Source organism: Schistocerca gregaria, chromosome 8 (genome assembly GCF_023897955.1).
Source record: "Schistocerca gregaria isolate iqSchGreg1 chromosome 8, iqSchGreg1.2, whole genome shotgun sequence".
Lineage (NCBI taxonomy): Eukaryota > Metazoa > Arthropoda > Insecta > Orthoptera > Acrididae > Schistocerca > Schistocerca gregaria.
In genome coordinates, this window is record NC_064927.1 from 91,730,847 (window position 1) to 91,751,954 (window position 21,108).

General features: G+C 45.8%; 1 protein-coding gene across 1 annotated transcript in view; it reads left to right on the forward strand.

Annotated features, from left to right (window-relative positions):
• Nucleotides 1-18,658, forward strand: part of LOC126285034 (basic proline-rich protein-like) — a 78,420-nt gene extending 59,762 nt beyond the window's left edge. The window contains exon 2 of the mRNA XM_049984358.1: nucleotides 18,411-18,658. Coding sequence (XP_049840315.1) covers nucleotides 18,411-18,658 — 248 coding nt within the window. The remainder of the gene's footprint in view (nucleotides 1-18,410) is intronic.
• The last annotated feature ends 2,450 nt before the right edge of the window (nucleotides 18,659-21,108 follow it).

Sequence of the window (21,108 nt, forward strand, 5' to 3'; positions counted from 1 at the left end):
TCGCTATTTGTGAAGTTGTCGATCTTTCTGTGGATGATTGATTCGTTATATGTAGATTGAAGGTGGAGAAGGAAGAAAGGAAAGGAAAGGGTTTACTGCTGTCAGCTGCATCGGGACATCGCGCGGTATCAGCGGCGATGAGTGAAAATGTGCACCGGACCGGAATTCAAAGCTGGGATGTCCTGCTTACTAAGTAAGTTGATCAACCACAGCTCATGCGGGACACAGCGTCAGCGCAGCTGTACGGACTGGCTCGGTCCACCTCACAGCCGATCCACACTCCCATCGAACGCCACCTGTCAGCAGCCCCTGTCCACATACTCTCAGGTTCCCAAAGGAGGGCGGACGCACGGGAGAAGGTGAATACGTTGCCTGGCTAGGGGTATCAGTTGTATGAATGCGTGGTGTCTGTTCTTTGGGACATGTCCGAAAGAACAGAAAGGTGGCGCTCAATGAGAATGTGAGGGATGCCCACATAGTCCGAGCAGCGGACCTGTCTTGTAAGCAAGCGATCCTAGATTCGAATCTTGGTCCGGTACATATGTTCATTTCCCTTACCTTTCCTTTCTCCCCCCTCTCGTGCTTGAAGTTGCCTATAGTTAAGCTCCGCACTTCCTTCATGATCACTGTATAAAGCACTGTTTAAGCCTGCATCTCCTTAAATGCCGGAATGTAACGAAATTATTTTTGTCTAAATTATAATAATTACAATTCCATTAGATTTTAGGACAACTGATAGTCTTCTCACCTCTGCTATTGCTGTTAAATTGTTTTTATAGCAATTTTACGCATGAATGCTTGTTACGAGTTTTATGTTTGCCCACTACATCCTGGCGGCTCAACACCTTTGTGACCTGCCCTCAGTTACCCAGTGTGCTGCTAAACGTTCGGATCTTTTTAGAGCTTCGCACCTCAATCGGCCAAAATGGATCCCTTACTGGATCTCTTTGTTGTCCGTCTCTCCTGTCTGTCTGTCCGGCTGTTTGGACCCCTTTTCCTCAGGTACGGATGGATCTATCAAGTCGAAATTTGTGTCAAATACTGAGGTCTGCGGTTCCGCGAGAGGCAAAGCTCGTGAGTTCGAAGCACTGTTCAAATGGTTCAAACGGCTCTGAGCACTATGGGACTTAACATCTTAGGTCATCAGTCCCCTAGAACTTAGAACTACTTAAACCTAAATAACCTAAGGACATCACACAACACCCAGCCATCACGAGGCAGAGAAAATCCCTGACCCCGCCGGGAATCGAACACGGGAACCCGGGCGTGGGAAGCGAGAACGCTACCGCACGACCACGAGATGCGGGCGCGAAGCACGGTCCGGCACACAGTTTTAATCTGCCAGGAAGTTTCAGTATGTAATGTACTATCGTTTTGCCTTGATAATAAATGAGTCATTTTGAAAGCTATCTACTTTTCAAGATCTACAATGTCGTATTTTATTTAACACTTGCTCCCAGAGAAGCACTGCTGTTGTACTAATGTAAGGGTTGCTATTTTCTTACCTTTTCACGGGATCCTCTTCAAAATTTTTTGTGTTTGAATTGTCCTTGTTTTACGACGTTTTGCGAGCTAATATTGATTACTTTTTACTGCCTCGGGGGAAACCACACGATCATTTGAAGCTGCAGACACTTGTGGCAATACAAAGTATTTGAGATTGCTGCTGAAGTAGGAACTACGAAAGCCGTCGCTATCGCTGTTAACTGAAGTCTGATCTAGCCAGAAAATACATTTCTTCGACACATTGTGAGCGTGTGGGTGCTATTCTGTCATTCTGCGCAATGGATTAATCTGAGATGTACCCTTTACCCCGTGGCTCCTGCAAGATGCAATTTCCACCCACACACTACTACAGAAGTCAGACAGACGCTCCTAACGTTCTAAAGAGAAATGCCTGAAAAACTTTCAGCAATAAATATCTTCTGGAGTCGTCCGCTGTAAGGAAATGACACAAAAATTCACAAAAATTTCTTAAATAACTAGTGGGATACTTGGGTACTGGAGTAGTGCTAGTTAGTGCAAGAAAAACATGAAACTAACGAAAATTATTATTTATTGTGCAAAAATTCTGAGAAATCACAATGGCATTTTTAGTTAGGAACTGAACAAGTTATTTCCGTGTTCTTTTCGAAGTGTGAAGCTACTTCTTAAGGATAGGATTCGCTAATGAAATTTCTATGCAAAGTTTGTTATTGACATGGCAGAATGGCTGAGAGCCGCGCTTACTCAACTTGAATAATTACCCGTTACAATGTTGCTCGGTACGGTCGAGGCTGTCGTGTGTAAAATGCAGTGAAGTGTACTGTTGTGGAGGAAATATGGGGCTCGCGAGACCTGTAGCGCACAATACCGTAAGCTGCGATGACTGCTGTCTGCGCTGCTCGCTGCTGACAAATAAGATAACTCTCCCTACACCTTGATGAAGTCAGGGACTCCTATTCTTGGCGTGATGCACCGGTCAGATACCCAGTCCACCACGATGCCATTCAAAAATTCACTCGCAGGCGTTTAACTATAACTCTGTCAATTCACACCGCACAATAAGTGTGGCGGTCAACATAGTAAACAATGCTTAATCGAAAGGACTCAATGTAGAGTCGCACTCCCAATTCGTTCTCGACAGAGGTGCTCTCCCAGTGAAGTACTGAGGAGAGACTTGTTCCTCACTCTTTGACTACACTTACAAGTGTACAAGCTCTCTTTACGTGTTCTCGCTCCAAGAGCTACGACGGAACGGCCCCTCTCCATGCCAGACGTGAAGGGGTATATCTTTTGCTCTCTTCCATTACTCTTTCAGCTCAAGGCGTCAGGAATATCGTCTGCCAATCATCATTGCTCTTCTAAAACTTGAGAATGATGTTTCGTTTAAGGCGACCAATCCGGAAATCTCTAGCATCGGCGTTTGGCGTTTGCTGACTCCCTGTGCAAATCGCTGAAACTGCGTGCTATGTTTCTAAAGAATGCGTAGGCTGGGCGCTCCCACACAATGTAGCGGAATTTGCTTTTAAGCCAAACACGGGGTCGTCCTTCCTTTCACTCGGGCAAATGCTGTCTACTACACGGGCAGTCGAGGTGACTCATCCTCTGAAGGGACCGGCCTCCCGGTGGCGCTCTGCCTCTCTCATACTAAAAGCTCCTGTGACCGTCGTGTCTGGAATGTGTGTGTGTGCGCCAGCCTCGAGTATTTCAACCATGGTGCGCTTACTTGTTATTTGCATATCGTTTGCATGAATTCTTACAACATTGACTTTATCTTATCGAGTTTAGGTTCGAATGAAGCGTCTTGATGTGCGGAATATGATTGTGAGGTCGGAATATGTAAGCAGTGAAGTATGGAACCGGGCGACCGCTACGCTCGCAGGTTCAAATTCTGCCTCGGGCATGGATCTGTGTGATGTCCTTAGGTTAGTTACGTTCAAGTAGCTCTAAGTCTAAGTGACTGATGATCTCAGATGTTAAGTCCCATAGTGCTCAGAACCTTTTTTTTTTTATTCCAGACGCTCAGCCTGACGACTGTGCTCTACTTTAACAATGGGCGAGGTACATGAGCTGAGTTTTTTCACTATATGTTACTAAATCCTCATAAAATTTACTCTCGCGGTTGGTATGTCTTCGCGATTCCCGTCAATTTCGACACATCAGCGGCAGTGCTCTTGGGTACCTTCATGGGAAAGATGGTTGTCAACAATGGCTGACGCCAGTGGTTTGCTGGCACTGGTGCTCTTGTCGTAAATATTACGAATGTTTAATAATAGTACGATTGTTTCATAATAGTTGGCACACTTGTTTTATCGCTTAGAATTTATCCAGTGTGGCATTTTAGACGAAATATCAGGCAGTCACAGTTAGGAGAATGTTAGCTTAGATCACACTGGCCTTCTTCAGAGCTAATCTCGTCTTCTGCTACTGAAATTAGCACAATATCCGTGGTCCTGAGTTTGATTTTGACACTAACCTGCTGGTCGATTTGCTTCGAGAAGCTCATAAAGACACAGACAATGGAGAATTTAGTGAGGAGGAAGACTTTCTTCAAGAACGTTATGTTGTGTGTACAGATCAGAGTGATGTAGACCCAGACGTTGAAGCAGGGGATGAGGAATCGGATGAAGAATCCCTGGCTGACCGTGCAAAAGGTAGAAGAGCCTTTACCCATTTTGTGTGTAAATTACTTTTGTAGTCATGGTGACTATAATAATTTGACACTGCTACGTAGCATTAATTGTGACTTCTTTCCCCATGCCATTCTAAGGAGTAAAATTGTCATTACGGGAAGTAAAAAACTGGCGAGGGGCCCGCAGGAATCGCGCACTGAAGTTTCCGTACAAACTTAATTACGTACGCAGACAGACAGTTCATCCACTGCAGGGGTCGAAACTCCAGGCGATTTTGACCTGTTACCGATATTGATACAGGCAAGATTTCGTCCCCAAGGCTTCGAGGACTGGGTTCCCAGCTAGATGTCGTGTTTCTTGACTTCCGCAGTGCGTTTGATACCGTTCCCCACAGTCGTTTAATGAACAAAGTAAGAGCATATTGACTATGAGACCAGTTGTGTGACTGGTTTGAAGAGCTCCTAGATAACAGACGCAGCATGTCATTCTCAATGGAGAGAAGTCTTCTGAAGTAAGAGCGATTTCAGGTGCGCCGCAGGAGAGTGTCGTAGGAACGTTGCTATTCGTAATGTACACTGCTGGCCATTAAAATTGCTACACCAAGAAGAAATGCAGATGATAAACGGGTATTCATTGGACAAATATATTATACTATACCTGACATGTGATTATATTTTCACTCAATTTGGGTGGATAAATCCTGAGAAATCGGTACCCAGAACAACCACACATGGCCGTAATAACGGCCTTGATACGCCTTTGTATTGAGTCACACAGAGCTTGGATGGCGTGTGCAGGTACAGCTGCCCATGCAGCTTCAACACGATACCACAGTTCATCAAGAGTAGTGACTGGATTATTGTGACGAGCCAGTTGCTCGGCTACCATTAACCAGACGTTTTCAATTGCTGAGAGATCTGCAGAATATTCTGGCCAGGGCAGCAGTCGAACAGTTTCTGTATCCAGAAAGGCCCGTACACGACCTGTAACATGCGGTCGTGCATTATCCTGCTGAAACGTATGGTTTCGTATGGATCGAATGAAGGGTAGAGCCACGGGTCGCAACTCATCTGAAATGTAACGTCCACTGTTTAAAGTGCCGTCAATGCGAACAAGAGGTGACCGAGACGTGTACCCAGAGACACCCCATACCATCACGCCGGGTGATACGCCAGTATGGCGATGACGAATACACGCTTCCAATGTGCGTTCACCGTGATGTCGGCAAACAGCGATGCGTCCATCATGATTCTGTAAACAGAACCTGGATTCATTCGAAAAAATGACGTTTTGCCATTAGTGCACCCAGGTTCGTCGTTGAGTACACCATCGCAGGCGCTCCTGTGTGTGATGCAGCGTCAACGGTAACCGCAGCCACGGTCTCCGAGCTGATAGTCCATGCTGTTGCAAACGTTGTCGAACTGTTCGTGCAGATGGTTGTTGTCTTGCAAACGTCCCCATCGGTTAAGTCAGGGATCGAGACGTGACTGCCCGATCCGTTACAGCCATGCGGATATGATGTCTGTCATCTAGTGATACGAGGCCGTTGGTATCCAGTACGGCGTTGCGTATTACCCTCCTGAACTCACCGATTCCATATTCTGCTAACAGTCATTGGATCTCGACCAACGCGAGCAGCAACGTCGCGATACGATAAACCGCATCCGCGATAGGCTACAATCCGACCTTTATCAAAGTCGGCAACGTGATGGTACGCATTTCTCCTCCTTACACGAGACATCACAACAACGTTTCGCCAGGCAACGTCGGTGAACTGCTGTTTGTCTATGAGGAATCGGGTGGAAACTTTCCTCATGTCAGCACGTTGTAGGTGTCGCCACCGGCGCCAACCTCGTGTGAATGCTCTGAAAACCTAATCATTTGCATATCACAGCATCTTCTTCCTGTCGGTTAAATTTCGCGTCTGTAGCACGTCACCTTCGTGTGTAGCAACTTTAATGGCCAGTAGTGTATATAAATGACCAAGTGAATAACATCGGAAGTTCACTGAAGCTTTTTGCGGATGATGCTGTAGCATATCGAGAGTTTGTAACAATGGAAAATTGTACAGAAATGCAGGAGGATTGACGCATGGTGCAGGGAATGGCAATTCAATCTCTATGTAGACAAGTGAAATGTTCTACGAATACATAGAAAGAAAGATCATTTATGATTTAGCTACAATATACCAGGTCAGCAACTGGAAGCAGTTAATTCCATAAATTATCTGGGCGTAGGCATTAGGAGTGATCTAAAATGGAATGACCGTATAAAATTAATCGTCGGTAAAGTAAATGTCAGACTGAGATTAATTGGAAGAATCGTAAGGAAATGCAGTCCGAAAAGAAAGGAAGTAGGTTATAATACACTTGTTAGCCCACCGGTTGAATACTGCTCATCGTTGTGGGACATGTACCAGATTGGGTTGATAGAAGAGATGGAGAAGATCCAACGGAGATCAGCGCGCTTCGTTACAGGATCATATAGTAATCGCGAAATCGTTAGGAGATGACAGGTAGACTCCAGTGGATGACTCTACAAGAGATACGCTCAGTAGCTCGGTACGGGCATTTGTTGAAGTTTCGAGAACACACCTTCACCGAGGAGTCAAGCAGTATATTGCTCCCTCCTACGTATATCTCGCGAAGAGACCATGAGGATAAAATCATTAGAGCCCACACAGAGGCATACCTACAATCTTTTTTTTCCACGAACAATACGAGATTGAAACTTCCTGGCAGATTAAAACTGTGTGCCCGACCGAGACTCGAACTCGGGACCCGAGTTCGAGTCTCGGTCGGGCACACAGTTTTAATCTGCCAGGAAGTTTCATATCAGCGCACACTCCGCTGCAGAGTGAAAATCTCATTCTGAATACGAGATTGGAATAGAAGGAAGAACCGATAGAGGTACTCAATGTACCCTCCGCCACACACCGTCAGGTGGCTTGCGGAGTATAGATGTAGATGTAGATGAAAGGGAAATGTCCTTAAGGGCGCTAATGAACGAGTTTGCGAGTTTCAAAATTTGTGACATAAATGGCCATATGTTTTGACTGCGCTGATCCAGAAGCTAATGTTCATTATACCGTCAAGGGACCATAGACCTTAGTAAGTGACATACATTTCAGACGGACGGACAGGCATACAGTCTGACAAACAAATGCCAAAGTTTATTTTTTCAATTGATGTTATTACAAATTAACAGTTTTCGGATGTCTTCCTTTGCTTGTAACGTGAAACGTTATTTCTTGGCAAATTTCATTATTCTGAATCCCTGGGCACTACCCTGATCAGTGAGTTTGCGAGTTTCAAAATATATGACATAAACGGCCGTGTCTTCTGACTGCATTGACTTCGAAGCTTCACATTTTTTACATCTTCAGGACGCTGTACACCTCAATATGTTGCATAAATTTCAACATGATACGTTCACGCATTCCTTAAAAAAAAGGGGGGGGGGGATTCTGAACAGTTGGACAGACAGACAGACAGACGGACAACGAAGTGATCCTATAACGGTTCCATTTTTACCGATTGAGTCACGGAATTCTAAAAACAGGACATACTGTTTTTATTTTGTATGTAACATACTACTGGAGATACAATTACTGCAATTAACTAGTACACAACCTGTAAATTATGACCTCCTTAGAATAAAATTTGGAGTAGTAAAATCTCCGATGGTCTAGTAGTAATGCAACGTTTCCCCCCTTCAGTAGAACCGGCTAAATACACCGTAGCTGTCAGACTATAAGCAGCAGCGAGAAGGGCCAAATATGAGCGCCTAACACGAGTAATACGACCGCTTGGTGCCAGACCATCTACGAAACTTCCTGGCAGATTAAAATTGTGTGCCAGACCAAGACTCGAACTCGGGACCTATGCCTTTCGCGGGCAAGTGCTCTATCGTCTGAGCTACCCAGGCACGACGCACGCCCAATCCTCACAGCTTTACTTCTGCCAGTACCTCGTCTCCTACCTTCTAAACTTTACAGAAGCTCTCCTGCGAACCTTGCAGAACTAGCATTTCCGATAGAAAGGATATTGCGGAGACATAGCTTAGCCACAGTCTGGGGGATGTTTCCAGAATGAGATTTTTACTCTGCAGCGGAGAGCTTCTGTAAAGTTTGTAAGGTAGGAGACGAGGTGCTGACAGGAGTGAAGCTGTGAGGACGGGGCGTGAGTCGTGCTTGGGTAGCTCAGATGGAAGTGCACTTGCCCACCAGAGGAAAAGGTCCTGTCCGACACAGTTTTCATCTGCCAGAAAGTTTTATTTCCGCGTACATTCCGCTGCACAGTGAAAACCGCATTCTGCACACCATCTACGACTACATCGATACTCTGCAGTCCACCTGACGGCACGTGGAGGAGGGTACCGCGTACTACGGCTGGTCATTTCCTTTCTTATTCCACTCGCAAGTACAACGAGGGGAAAATCACCGTCTGTATGCCTCCGGACGAGCCCTAATTCCTCGTACCTTATCTTCGTGCTCCTTAGGCATAATGTAGGCGTCGGTAGAATCGATCTGCAGTCATCCTCAAATCCCGGTTCTCTAATTTTTAGTAATCACGTTCCTCGAAAGGAACGTCACCTTCCCTCTAGGGATTCCCATGTGAGTTCCCGAAGCATCTCCGTGATATTTGCATGTTGTTCGAACGTACCAGTAACAAATCTAGCAGTCCGCCTCTGAACTGCTGCGACGTCCTCCTTGAATCCGACCTGTAACGGATCCCAAACACTGGAGCAGTACTGAAGAACAGGTCGCACCAGCGTCGTATATGCCGTCTCCTTTTAAGATGAACCATACATTCTCCAAATAAACCGAAGCCGACCATTTGCCTTCACCACCACAGCCCTCACATACTCGTTCCGCCTCATGTGGCTTTGCATCGCTACGCCCAGATATTTAAACGACTTGACCGTCTCAAGTAGGACACTAGTAATGCCGTAACCGAATATTACAGGTTTCATCTCCCTACTCATCGAGCTTTTGTATGTCCATCCTTTTAGCAGGACGTCTCTGGGACGACGACCGTTTTCTGTCGTGATAAAAAATAAAAACACCTACAGCCGTCCTTAAGATTTTATTTTATTTTGTCGCTACCAGTTTCGACGCTCTATTGCACCACCTTCAGGCTGTTTGGATGCGGTACAGGTTGATACGATCCCCATGCATATCAGCCTGAAGGTGGTGCAATAGAGCGTCGAAACTGGTAGTGACAAAATAAAATAAAATCGTAAGGACGGCTGTAGGTGTTTTTATTTATTGTTCCTACTCATCGGCATTAGCTTAATATTTTCCCAAAATTAGAGCTACACCAAGCAGATATTTTGTCAAAGTCGTCTTGTGTCCTGTTAGTATCACTCGGCTTCGGCACCTTACTGTACGCCACAGCATCACCAGCATACAACCGCAGACTGCTGCCCAACGCGTCCGCTAAATCATTTATGTACATAGGGAGCAACAGCGGTCCTATCACACATTCCTCGGGCACTCCTGACTGCGCATGTCCGGATGTGGCTGAGGTGGAAGAGGGCTCTAAAAAAGAACAAGCGTTAATTTCTCAACTCCGGGCGGCAAACTGCACCCGGTTTATTGAGAAAACATTTACTGATGACCTAGCCGAGGTACAGTATGTGAGTTTAGCGGCCCTAAGGCGCAAACAGATTGAGCCGGGGCTAGAAAAATTCACGGAGGCAACCGGTCAATGCGTCCGATCTCGTCGGGGGCCTGTCAGTAAAAGAGGGCGATCCATACGCCTCGTTCGCGCAGCTCGGCGCGGTGAGCGCTAACACGTGATCTCCTGGACCTTTCTGACTGGCTGCTGTAGGAGCTCTGCCTAGGCAAGCGAAGGTTCGCTAAGCGTCACCCCCTCAGCGGAAAGGTTGTTTGTTCGTCGAGCACGTGAACAAGCCGTGGGATAGCGGCACATACTGGAAAAATGTGGTGTGTCGCCAACTCAGGGGCCGTGCACGGCTTTGTGAAGATCCATTGCCATCCATAGCTCACGCATTTTAAAAACAATTCTCTTTTATTGAAAATAAAGGACTCCCGTACTCAATCTGTCAGCACCTGTACCTCGTGTCTCATGACCACTCGCCGTCCGTATGCTCGTACCTTCGTTAACAGCCTGCAGTGGGGCACCGTATCAAACGCTTTCCGGAATTCTAGAAACGTGTTCGCCTGTTGCCCTTGATCCACAGTCCGCACGGAGTATACCATGTGAGAAAGCAGCGCCGCTGCCTCTCGGCACAGCAGATCCTCCGCAAACAGGAGCGAGGCCGGCGAGCAGGCTGGCCCAGCTGGCCGCCCACCGCAGCTGCCTGCCTGCGAGTCGGCCAGCCTCCAGTTCCCCGCTGACGAGTTCTGCCGCCCGTCCAGTTCTGTTGCCGTCCGTCGCACGCCCGGTGCCTCGCCTTCACCGAGAGCCATAGCACAGTAACACGCCCGGGGATACGATAGGGTGGGCTACCTCAAAGTGGTTGTCGGTTCAACCGTGCGCCGTGTCCACACCACGTACTCTTCTGCTCCACACTGCTGCTGGCTTGCCTGAAATTATCTATCGAAACATGCAAGCGGGTTTAGGGGAGCCACTCCACGTCAAAACACAACATTAATCTACGTCTGGTATGAACAACTATATTCTGAGACGCTAAAAGAAGGTCGCAGGTTCCACTGTTTACACTCTAAGTGGTAAATATTTATCCCAATTAGTAATCTTGATGGTTATCTCTCCACAATATCACTTGGACGAGTGTACGCGTACCGAACACGGCACGGATGGTTGTTGATGATGCGAAAGCCGAGTAATCGAACGAAAGTTCTTACGCTCGCCACGCATACACAGAGTTCTTTTGGTACCAGTCCTCCTTCACACTAGTAATGATATAACACCGTCCGTAAAGTTAATTTTTCAGTTCTCAGTTCTCACTTGTACGAGCGTGTGCGTAACCGTCACGGCGCGGCTGATTGTTGATAATGCGGAAACGCGATGATCGAACGCTCGCTACAAGACACTGTCACTTGACGGCACTCATTTATGGTAACTAATTTCTATTGAGTCACATCAGTTCATTCTGGGAGACCGAACACGGCGCGGATGATTGATGCTGCGTGACACGCAACGAGAGGTTACATGAATACGTTATCGGAGGCACTGCTCATTTTTAAATCACTTCTTGACGCACTTTTCCTCTGAATCGTTTGTTTATTTTATCACTTTACTGTAATAGCACATGCAGCAACGCTTCAACTTCGGCACTAACAATGTCTCTCACATGCAGAGCTACACACTACACAACATAACAGTTCCGTGTCCCGCACTCTACTCCCTTACAGACGCGGCTGCCAGCAAAGATACTCCACAATTAACCCAGCGATATGACAATACGCTTACAACACGGCGTGCACATGATGATGATTTACTACCTTACGGATATATGGGGATGCAAGGCCGCGGCTGATTTTTTTTTCCCCTCGCCCGTCCTAAGTCATCTCAAGTTGCGTCTCCAGTAACTGTTTGCAGCAAAGGCCCACAAACGACGTCTCTCCTAGATAGCTGTCGTTCCAACATCAGATAAGTGACGCAGAGATTTACAAATGACGATAATCACGCCATGTACTGCAACTAATGCTTGTTGTTGTTGTGGTCTTCAGTCCTGAGACTGGTTTGATGCAGCTCTCCAACTACTCTATCCTGTGCATGGTTCTTCATCTCTGAATAATTACTGCAACCTACATCCTTCTGAATCTGCTTACTGTATTCATTTCTTGGTCTCCCTCTACGATTTTTACCCCACAGGATTGCCTCCAGTACTAAATTAGTGCTAACTTGATGCCTCAGAATGTGTCCTCCCAACCGATCGCTTCTTTTAGTAAGGTTGTGCGACAAATTTCTCTTCTCTCCAATTCTGTTAACTATTTCCTCATTAGTTACGTCATCTACCTATCTAATTTTCAGCATTCTTTTCTAGCTTTTCTATCCTTTTCTAGTCGAAACTGTTTATCGTTCATGTTTCACTACCACACACTTTTGACATCGTCAGAAATGCTATTTTCGACTTTGTTACGGCGATTTGGAAATCTAGTCACTCTGGTAGTTAAGGGAAGGCAGGATTCGGTTACGATGGTGACGGGGCCGTAATCAGTTACTATTGGTTGCCTTTTAGAGCTAAAAACTATTTATTTTAAACCAGTAATTCCAGACTCAACAATAAATAAAAAAACACACGTTATTAATGAAGAAATAAACAACTGTGTAAATAATAGTGTTTTCAGTGAGTTTCAATTTAGCAAATCACCATTAAATACAGATACAACTGATAATATTTTAAAAGCAAGCCTTGTGATCTGGGCAGAAGGCCTTACACCCCAGGAATGGCAATAAATTAAGAATTGTACAAAATTCGCTGCAACTTACAAATTACAAGTATTGAAATATTAAAGGCAAGTCTTCACAAACACAGCAGACGGCATCAGACGCCTGGAATAGCATTAAATAAGGTTTTACAGGCTTACTGCGTAAATACAAATTTTAAGGCAAGCGACCAGAATCAGCCAAGAATGGCAATAAATTAAGAATTGTTTAAGAACTCGCTGCAGTTTACAACTTACAGGTATTGAAATATTAAGGTAAGTGACCACAAACATAGCAGAACTCATCAGACGCCAGGAATGGCAGTAAACAAGGTTTTAAGGCTTACTGCTAAAATACAAATACCAAATTCGAATTTTAAGGCAAATGACCACAATCACGGCTGAAGACCTTACATGCCAAGAATGGCAATAAATTCAAAAAAATTTAAAACCTACTGTAAAGCAGCAAATACAACAGCAAAGGTTAATTAAAAAAACAAGCAACTGATCCAGACGGTGCTCCAGAAATCGACCTCTGAGAAGGTACGCCAACAAACACTTTCGCGAGCGATGAGGTAGGCAGCCAAGAGTTGCACTCACTTTACAAGATGGCGAGTCAGGCTAGCGGCAGTCTAACGAATGACTAATGATAATCTTGCTGAACCTACCTGACCTCCGATAAACCAAATGCAACGATGGAACTGTACGCCAAAGCCGGAACAGGAGGTCTGCGCTACGTCCCCGGAATACTGGGTTTAGAGCGCCCGGAACGAAAAACGAACCGCTACCACCAGAGTAGAAGAATCACCCCTGTTCTTCGCCTCGCCGACTCTACGAGCAGCAACACGAACTCAAGTCAAATGGTTCAAATGGCTCTGAGCACTATGGGACTTAACATCTATGGTCATCAGTCCCCTAGAGCTTAGAACTACTTATACCTAACTAACCTAAGGACATCACACAACACCCAGTCATCACGAGGTAGAGGAAATCCCTGACCCCGCCGGGAACCGAACCCGGGAACCCGGGCGTGGGAAGCGAGAACGCTACCGAACGACGACAAGCTGCGGACCAAGTCACTGCAGGATCGTGAGATATCACAATGGTGGAGGGTTCTCTACTGGGGTTGAAATGCACTCAACTTAAAGCTTGCTGGATCCGGTTTACGACGAGGTCTTACACCCTCGTTACCGCAGCCCTTCCATCCGGCAGTCCATATGTGCCATCAGCGGTCTTGGCTTGTTCTCGCACTGCACGGACCTGGCTCCTCCTCAGTCCCCAACCGAACTGGCACACCCAGGCGACCCGAAAAAACAATGACGTCGCCACAAAAATAGGGCAACAGTTACTACATAGCGATAACCGCTGCAACGTTTGCGAAACCGAGTGTCGCCAGTCAACGCGAGGAGAAGACTAACAACCGCAACCATGCCAACTAAACGATACCTTCTGGCCTCCAACAGAGTGCGGAACCCTACAACAGCACCAACACGAGCTGCAGTACGGCTCAGTAAAAGTTTGCAATTAGGACAGAAGTTACTGACTCAAGCTACTCCAGCATGCTGGAGCTCAGACGTAATAAACTAACCCTTAGGAAAAGTCCCAGTTATAATAAACGGTCTGAAGGATAGGGTCAGCATCAATCTGTGACTGTTTTGCAGAAGACGCTGTAGACTAGTGTCGCTGCTGAGGTGAGTGTAGGATGAGACGGGATGGCTTAGGCAGAACTGTTATTTGCTGTGATGAATGGCAGCTTGCTCTGTATTTAGAAAAGTGTAATCTAATGCAGATGAATAGGAAAAACAAATCTCGAATGCAGTATTATTGGTAGACAGCTTGACAGAATCATGTCGATTAAATATCTACTTGTAATATCACAAAGTGACATCAAATGGATATACAGCTGTAATATTCATCTTTAAATGGTTCGGTCTACAATATGCGGTATAATGATAATCATTGCACAAATCAAACGGCTTGTCGTAAACACTGAATTTCCATTAGCACCGGATGTGATAGGAAAAATAAATGTCATCTACAGTCGCATATAACAAAGAGTAGCACAGCTACTTGCTAACGAAAGTCGCTCTAGTACAGCGCTTTTCGTAAGTGCTCCAGGGGTCTCAGAAGACGATGCACAAAAAGTAAAATACGTACAGAATACAGACACACATCAGCGAATAGGGTAACCTTGAAAGTTTCTGTCGGTAAGACGTGCCACGGCTTAGTTGCAGAGAGCACCGCCAGTGGGCAGGCCGGTCAGGTCACGGTGTATCATCGACTGATGTGGGCGATTTGTGTAATCAGATTCGTTAAATGTGAGCCACCTGTGACTATTTAGTACCAAATATCCAGTGGCAGCTCCAACAGACAAAGTGGTCTACGGGTGGTACGACATAATCCGTGAGACTGCCTATCTATGCGATGCAGAGAAAACGGACCAGCCAGGGTGGGTGAAGAGCGTGTGCAGGAATCACTCGTCAGTAGTCAGAGAAACGGACGACAAGCAAATTAGTAATGAAATATGTTTCTGTGTATGAAATTTAGCTAACATATTTAATATTTCTTTAGACTTTGGTGGAGGTCTCTATCTGTTACGAAGCTCGAGAAAATTTATCTGATGTAGCACACTCATTTGCGATCACGCCGCGCTAGCGATAAAGCAAGAGTGAAATGTTCACAATATTCATCATATTTCATAAAAGTGTGACATATATGGAAATGAGATTTTGGTAAACTTTGGCATGCAAAGAGGACAGTATTTTACCATATCGTTATTAAGTAAAACTTAATAATTTGTTAAATAACTACAGACTTTTTCGGTGAATGGATGTAATTTTTAAGGACCGTCAATAGCTGAGAAACGAGAAATGCTATGGGTTTTCCAACAATGTACATGAAGACTTACATGTTTGATTTTCTCTGGAGATGACCTATTTCATAAGGTACTGAATTTAGTTTTCCTCAGCTCCTCATTTAATAAACTTAATAAACCACTGTTTCAGAATTCTCTCGCAACATACTGCACAATACATCAGTGGGATGAGACAGAGAAAACTACACTATGTTTTGACAAAAGAAGCAAATTTTGACATGGCAGCCAGAGAAATGTGTAGGTTTTACTGAAAAATCGCCACTCGTGACGTTTCGCTAAAAGTTACAAAGGTTAACAAGTCAGGCGAAAATGAATCGCTGCCTGTTCGGCGGAATTCCTTTTAGATACTACCGAATGCAGAGGTGACAGTAGATGTTTTTGAATGGTCGCCATGTAAGCGTGGCCCCACATAACATTAGAAACAGATGTGAGTGTAGGCTTGAGTTTACAGCCGCACCCTCCCCTCCAGCGCTCGGCGTTTCCCCTCTAGCGCTCTGAGTGACACCCCCACTGCCACTCTCCCCACACTTCCCAAGCCGAGTGCGTACGTTGCGGAGCGGCCACGGCATTTTGCGAGCATTATACTAGTACATGTGATGACTACACGGGACAGTGAGCTTAGTTCTGACTTCTGCAACGCTTTTCACAGGCTACTGCAAGAGAAGTGGGATCAGTGTTTAACATACCATCGACAGCGAGGTCGTTACAGACGCTCGGCTACTGCAGAAAGGCGCCTTTCAGGGACTAAAGCCAGGTTTGATTTCTCTGGAAAGGTCACTCATCGTAATGTGTGTGTTTGGAGCACCGAAAATATGTAGGATATTGCGAAACATGTCTTTTGTGCCACCTCCTCTAAAGTTTTTGGACTGTTCTTCTTAGTGCAGGAAACGCTGGTTTCGTGTACCTGGTCATGCTGCGGCAGTGGCCTATGCCCGAGTCACAGCAAGACAATGGAGACTTCATTTCGCAACGAGACGGTGCTCCACAACACGCTCTGTCAGACGTTTGCGGTTACCTGTGTGCCGAACTGCGTCAGTGTTGGACCGGATATGTTTCCCAGCAGGATACTCGTCTTCTTCAGTGGTCGTCGAGGTCACGTAACAAATGCGTGTGATTTCTTCTTATGGATTTAAGTCGAAGGTCCTATGTTCATGTTTCTAGTACCTCTTAATATAGAAGAGTTGCAAAGAAGGATTATTAGTGTGGTTGACCGTGATGTGTTGCGCTGTGTATGGCAATAGTTTGAATGTCTGCCGAGTCAGAAACCGCGCCTATATTGAGCACCAGTAGTGTGAGTTAAAAACTTGTAGAAATTTTCTGTCCACTCAGATGTGATGTCCTGCTCAGTCGTATCCTGAAACCCCGTGCCTACTTGTGATCAACCCTGTACATTACTTCAGAATAGTAACAAGTCATACAACTACGAAACAGATCGTTCACGATGACAGCCAGAACCAGTGTAACGTGGCAGTTTCAGCAGAAGGTGTCGGAGGTACGTGTAATACGTAATAACGTAGGCTGACTCATTTGTAGGTTTGTTGTCAGGCAGCGAAATGAAGGATAACAGAGGCAACCTGAGCCGTGCTCTCTCTCAACTCTGCGTTTTCGTGAACTTCGCTGTCTATCTGTGTTTTGTTTCCCGCCGTTGTCGCGGTCACATCGTGGTTCTTCTTCCTTCTACATGTATCAGAAGTGACGTGTATCGATATTTGCGCCGTGTACCATCTTTGGTTTGGTGCATATGGTTTCTGCACCAGTAGTGCAGTCGTGACACATCAGAAGTCGCGGACGACCAGCAGGCAGTCGGTCGGTTGTCGCGGACGCGGGAAGTTGTCTCCGTGCGGTGCAGTCGGCTGGGGCCGCTGGCAGCCGCTGCGCAGTGTCGGAGCGTGTGTGGAGCTGTCCGATCGCTACGAGCTTCTTGGTTCACCGACCCAGGACGTCAAAGTTGAGTAGCGGTTTCAGCTACCCAAGCCGCGTCTATTCATGTTGTGGTGGTTGGCTTCGGTGGTTCGCTGTTGGGGAGGTTTTCTGGTCGGCAGCACCGAGTGGTTCTACTGCTGAGATTTAGCCGCCATGCGGTACAATTAACTATTTTGGGTCGACTACGATTTGAGTGCACCAGTGGAATTTTCTGCCTGGTGGCCGTTACTGTTCCGGTCACCTGTCCTGGCCAGTAGCGTAATTACAGGCAGCGTCCTTTCCTCACCTGTTGTCGCTGTCGAACATGCTGTGTAATTATGACAGCTAATACATACTCCATTGTGGATTATCACGTTTGTATCCTTTTCTGTTTGAGTCCTCACGTGCTGATTGACGGGAAGCAAGTCGTCGTGTCGGTCGGTCCGTGGCTGTCCCCTGGTTGGGTTCCGACGGATCAAGTGCAGTTGGGCTCACCATCTGTCTCACCTAAGTGAACGAGGGCAGACCGACTTCCCTGGAGGCTTTCTGAGTGCCACCGGTGTTTACTTATCTGTTAAATTTTAGGCTTATGGTTATTTGTTTTGTTTTCTTAAAATTTCGCAAAATTAATTTTTAAATTTATCTTTCAAGCTTAAACACTGCGGCCTTCTGCCTTTAAAAATTATGGTAATTTATTTTAAAATTTTGAAGTTTAAATGTGGCCCTCAGCAATTGGTACTGCACCTTACGTATGTTAGTTCTTTAAATTATTTTATTGCTATCTTAATTGGAGTTTTATCTTGTTGATTTTAAGATTTCTTGTTGTCGAACACGCTGGCCTTCTGCCTTCAAAGCTCTACGGTAATATATTCTGAAATTTTATGATTTAATTGTGGCCCTCAGACATTTGTATTGCACTTTGCGAAAGTTGTTTTTTTTAATTATGTTAATGCTATCTTGATTGCATTTTTATCTTGTTAAGATTTCTTGTTGGAGGCCTTCAGCTGTGAAAGAGTTGCATTCGGTAAAGATTCAGCTATGTGCTGCTTTGGCTGTAAAGTTTATTAAATTACAATAAATGACAATTAGAAGCAGAAACTGACCTCAACGCTTGGCCCTACCGTAATCGTATTACCTGTTCTGGCCAGCGGGTATCCAGTTAAGGGGCTGAACAGACACACGCAGCGCCGTGCAGTGAAGAAGCAGTGCGCCGGCCTACCCCGGCCTGGCTTTGCTCTGCCCCCGCACTTTCCCCCCGCTGCTGATCCTCGGCGGCTGCCTGGAGCCTCCCTGGAGCCTGCTGGAAGGCGCAGCTGGCGCCTCGCCCCTCTGCCGGCTCAGCAGACTTCCCGGCGGCTGCGGCGGCCCCTCTCCGTACTGTCGTACTGTTCCACAGCGTGCTCCTAAGCGACTTTACAACTCCGAAAATTCATACAAACTTATTCATACGACTTACACACCTGATCTCGGCGTAATTTTGTACGAAAATAGATCAAGTTTCGACTTGTGCAGTAGGCTAGCAGCGAATCATACCACCGCATGCGCTAAAGGCACTTGTAGAAAATTACCTCCACTGGACCCGAGGGTGTGTTTTGATTTGTAGAATCATTGTTCGCATCTCACATGCGACCGTTTGGCGTGCGTTAACAAGACATTTTCATCTCGTGCGCTGCAAACTGTCAAGGTGAAAGAAGTAAAACACACTGGTAACATTGCTAGTAAGGAATTTTTTGAAGAAACGCTACATCAGTTGGATAAAGACGGGCATATCATCTGAAACGTTCTCAGTGACTAGCCAATTTAAATGATAGTTGATACACACAGCTGTGGTATGTAGTGCAGTGAAAATCCTCGACAAATAACAGTTAAAAAGTTAACGCCTTTTATCATGTAACAAGATCTAAGTTTATAGCTGCTTCTTTTTCCGAGAGAAAACAATCGATGGAATAGTGTACTTAAAGTTGTTGGAAAACTTTTTGATCTCACTGATTGACGTGGCTACCAATAACAGAGCGTGCAGTTCATGCAAGATGGCGCACTGTCGGACTTCGACACCGACTTCTGGGATTTGCCCAGTAACTGCTTTCCTGGTAAACTGCTTGGTCGAATTGCACCGATTGTATGGAGCCGACGGACACCGTGGGATTCATTAAGGATGCAGTGTTTGTAATACAGTGACCCACTTTTCTAGAACACCTCAGAGGAAGAAAGTAAGCCTCGCATGCTCCAGCGAGTTTCGCAAGAAATCGGCTTTAGATGGGATGTGTGCCACACAGCCAATGGAACTTACGTTCAACTCGCTTAACTATAAGGTAGAAAACTTCATGTATTTCATTAATAAATGGAAGCAAAACCACACCGTTAAGACACACGATAAAACCGTAATTTCAAAGTTGTAAAGTCCTCTTAGAAACGTCGGTTAAGACTCCCTCCCTTAGGCCTTCATCATTTCTAAAGCCAACGTGATGATCGTTATATAGGACTTCCTAGACTTTCTTTTCCATTCTTCTGTATGTTGTTGGCGGAAATTTGGATGCACGAGCTGTTAAGTTATGGTAATTGTGCAGTTGTCCTTCTACTTATCAGCCGGCGCATTCTTCGGGGCCGCATGGAAGATATATTTCCAAAATCCTATGCGCATTCATATGTCTAGCAACCAACTCTAATAGGCTTCTAATTCATTAAGATTCGTCACATAAGCGCAAACGTAGACGCTGCGTGTCGAGGAGATAGTGGGGTTCGGCTTGAGTGTGAAGTTCTGTCAGGGGATCGATCGAGAGCAGTTCCCAGCCGGGAGCGATCGAAGACAGTTCCCTCCGGGGATCGAGCAAGAGGCCTCGCTAGTGAGAGCCGTAGTGGAGAGAATATGGAGGTGTTGCTTTCGACACAGGGAGTGCGTGAAACCGTTTTTCTGTAACACGTCATGCTGTTACTCCAGTGACTACTCTCTCTGTGGAGTCTGACACATGCTGAAGTACTTCTTTACGGGGGAGAATACTTCAATCAAATTCTTGTTCGTGGCCACGGAGCCAACAGAAACCTAGACTCTTACTGTGTTTTGTACTGAGCTATTTTGAGCCCTACAAGTTTGTGGATTGCATACTGCGTCCTCTGTGTAGGCAGGGAATTCCAGGAATGTCACGCACGTCATCCGACAGCGGAGCAGATTACCAGTCCAGTGCAACTGCTGGCCGTACTTCTAGAGGGGACATGTGCACTCCAGTTCGGCGGATGGGAAAACACTCACAGCAAATGTGTTTCGCTTGTCAGTGAGCGTTTCCCGAAAATGCCACTCACGGTGTAGGTTTCTGTTTCTCGCCGCTGATCAATATCAGCCAACCTTGTTCCCGTTTAATAACGGATGGCGTGGTCTGAATCAAGTCAATATCGAGATTACATGTAGTGTAGAATCCAATATTATGTACTTTATATTTCTCGCATTTCACGTGTTTTTTTACGGTATCCGCGATGATTCGTTCCAGCAGCAACCCCATAGGAATCATTGATTTCATATGCTGAAGTAAAACCCCAACACGATACTTCGTATTATGGAAATCGGTGTATACATCTACATCTACATCCGTACTCCGCAAGCCACCTGACGGTGTGTGGCGGACGGTACCCTGAGTACCTCTATCGGTTCTCCCTTCTATTCCAGTCTCGTATTGTACGTGGAAAGAAGGATTGTCGGTATGCTTCTGTGTGGGCTCTAATCTCTCTGATTTTATCCTCATGGTCTCTTCGCGAGATATACGTACGAGGGAGCAATATACTGCTTGACTCCTCGGTGTAGGTATGTTCTCGAAACTTTAACAAAAGCCCGTACCGAGCTACTGAGCGTCTCTCCTGCAGAGTCT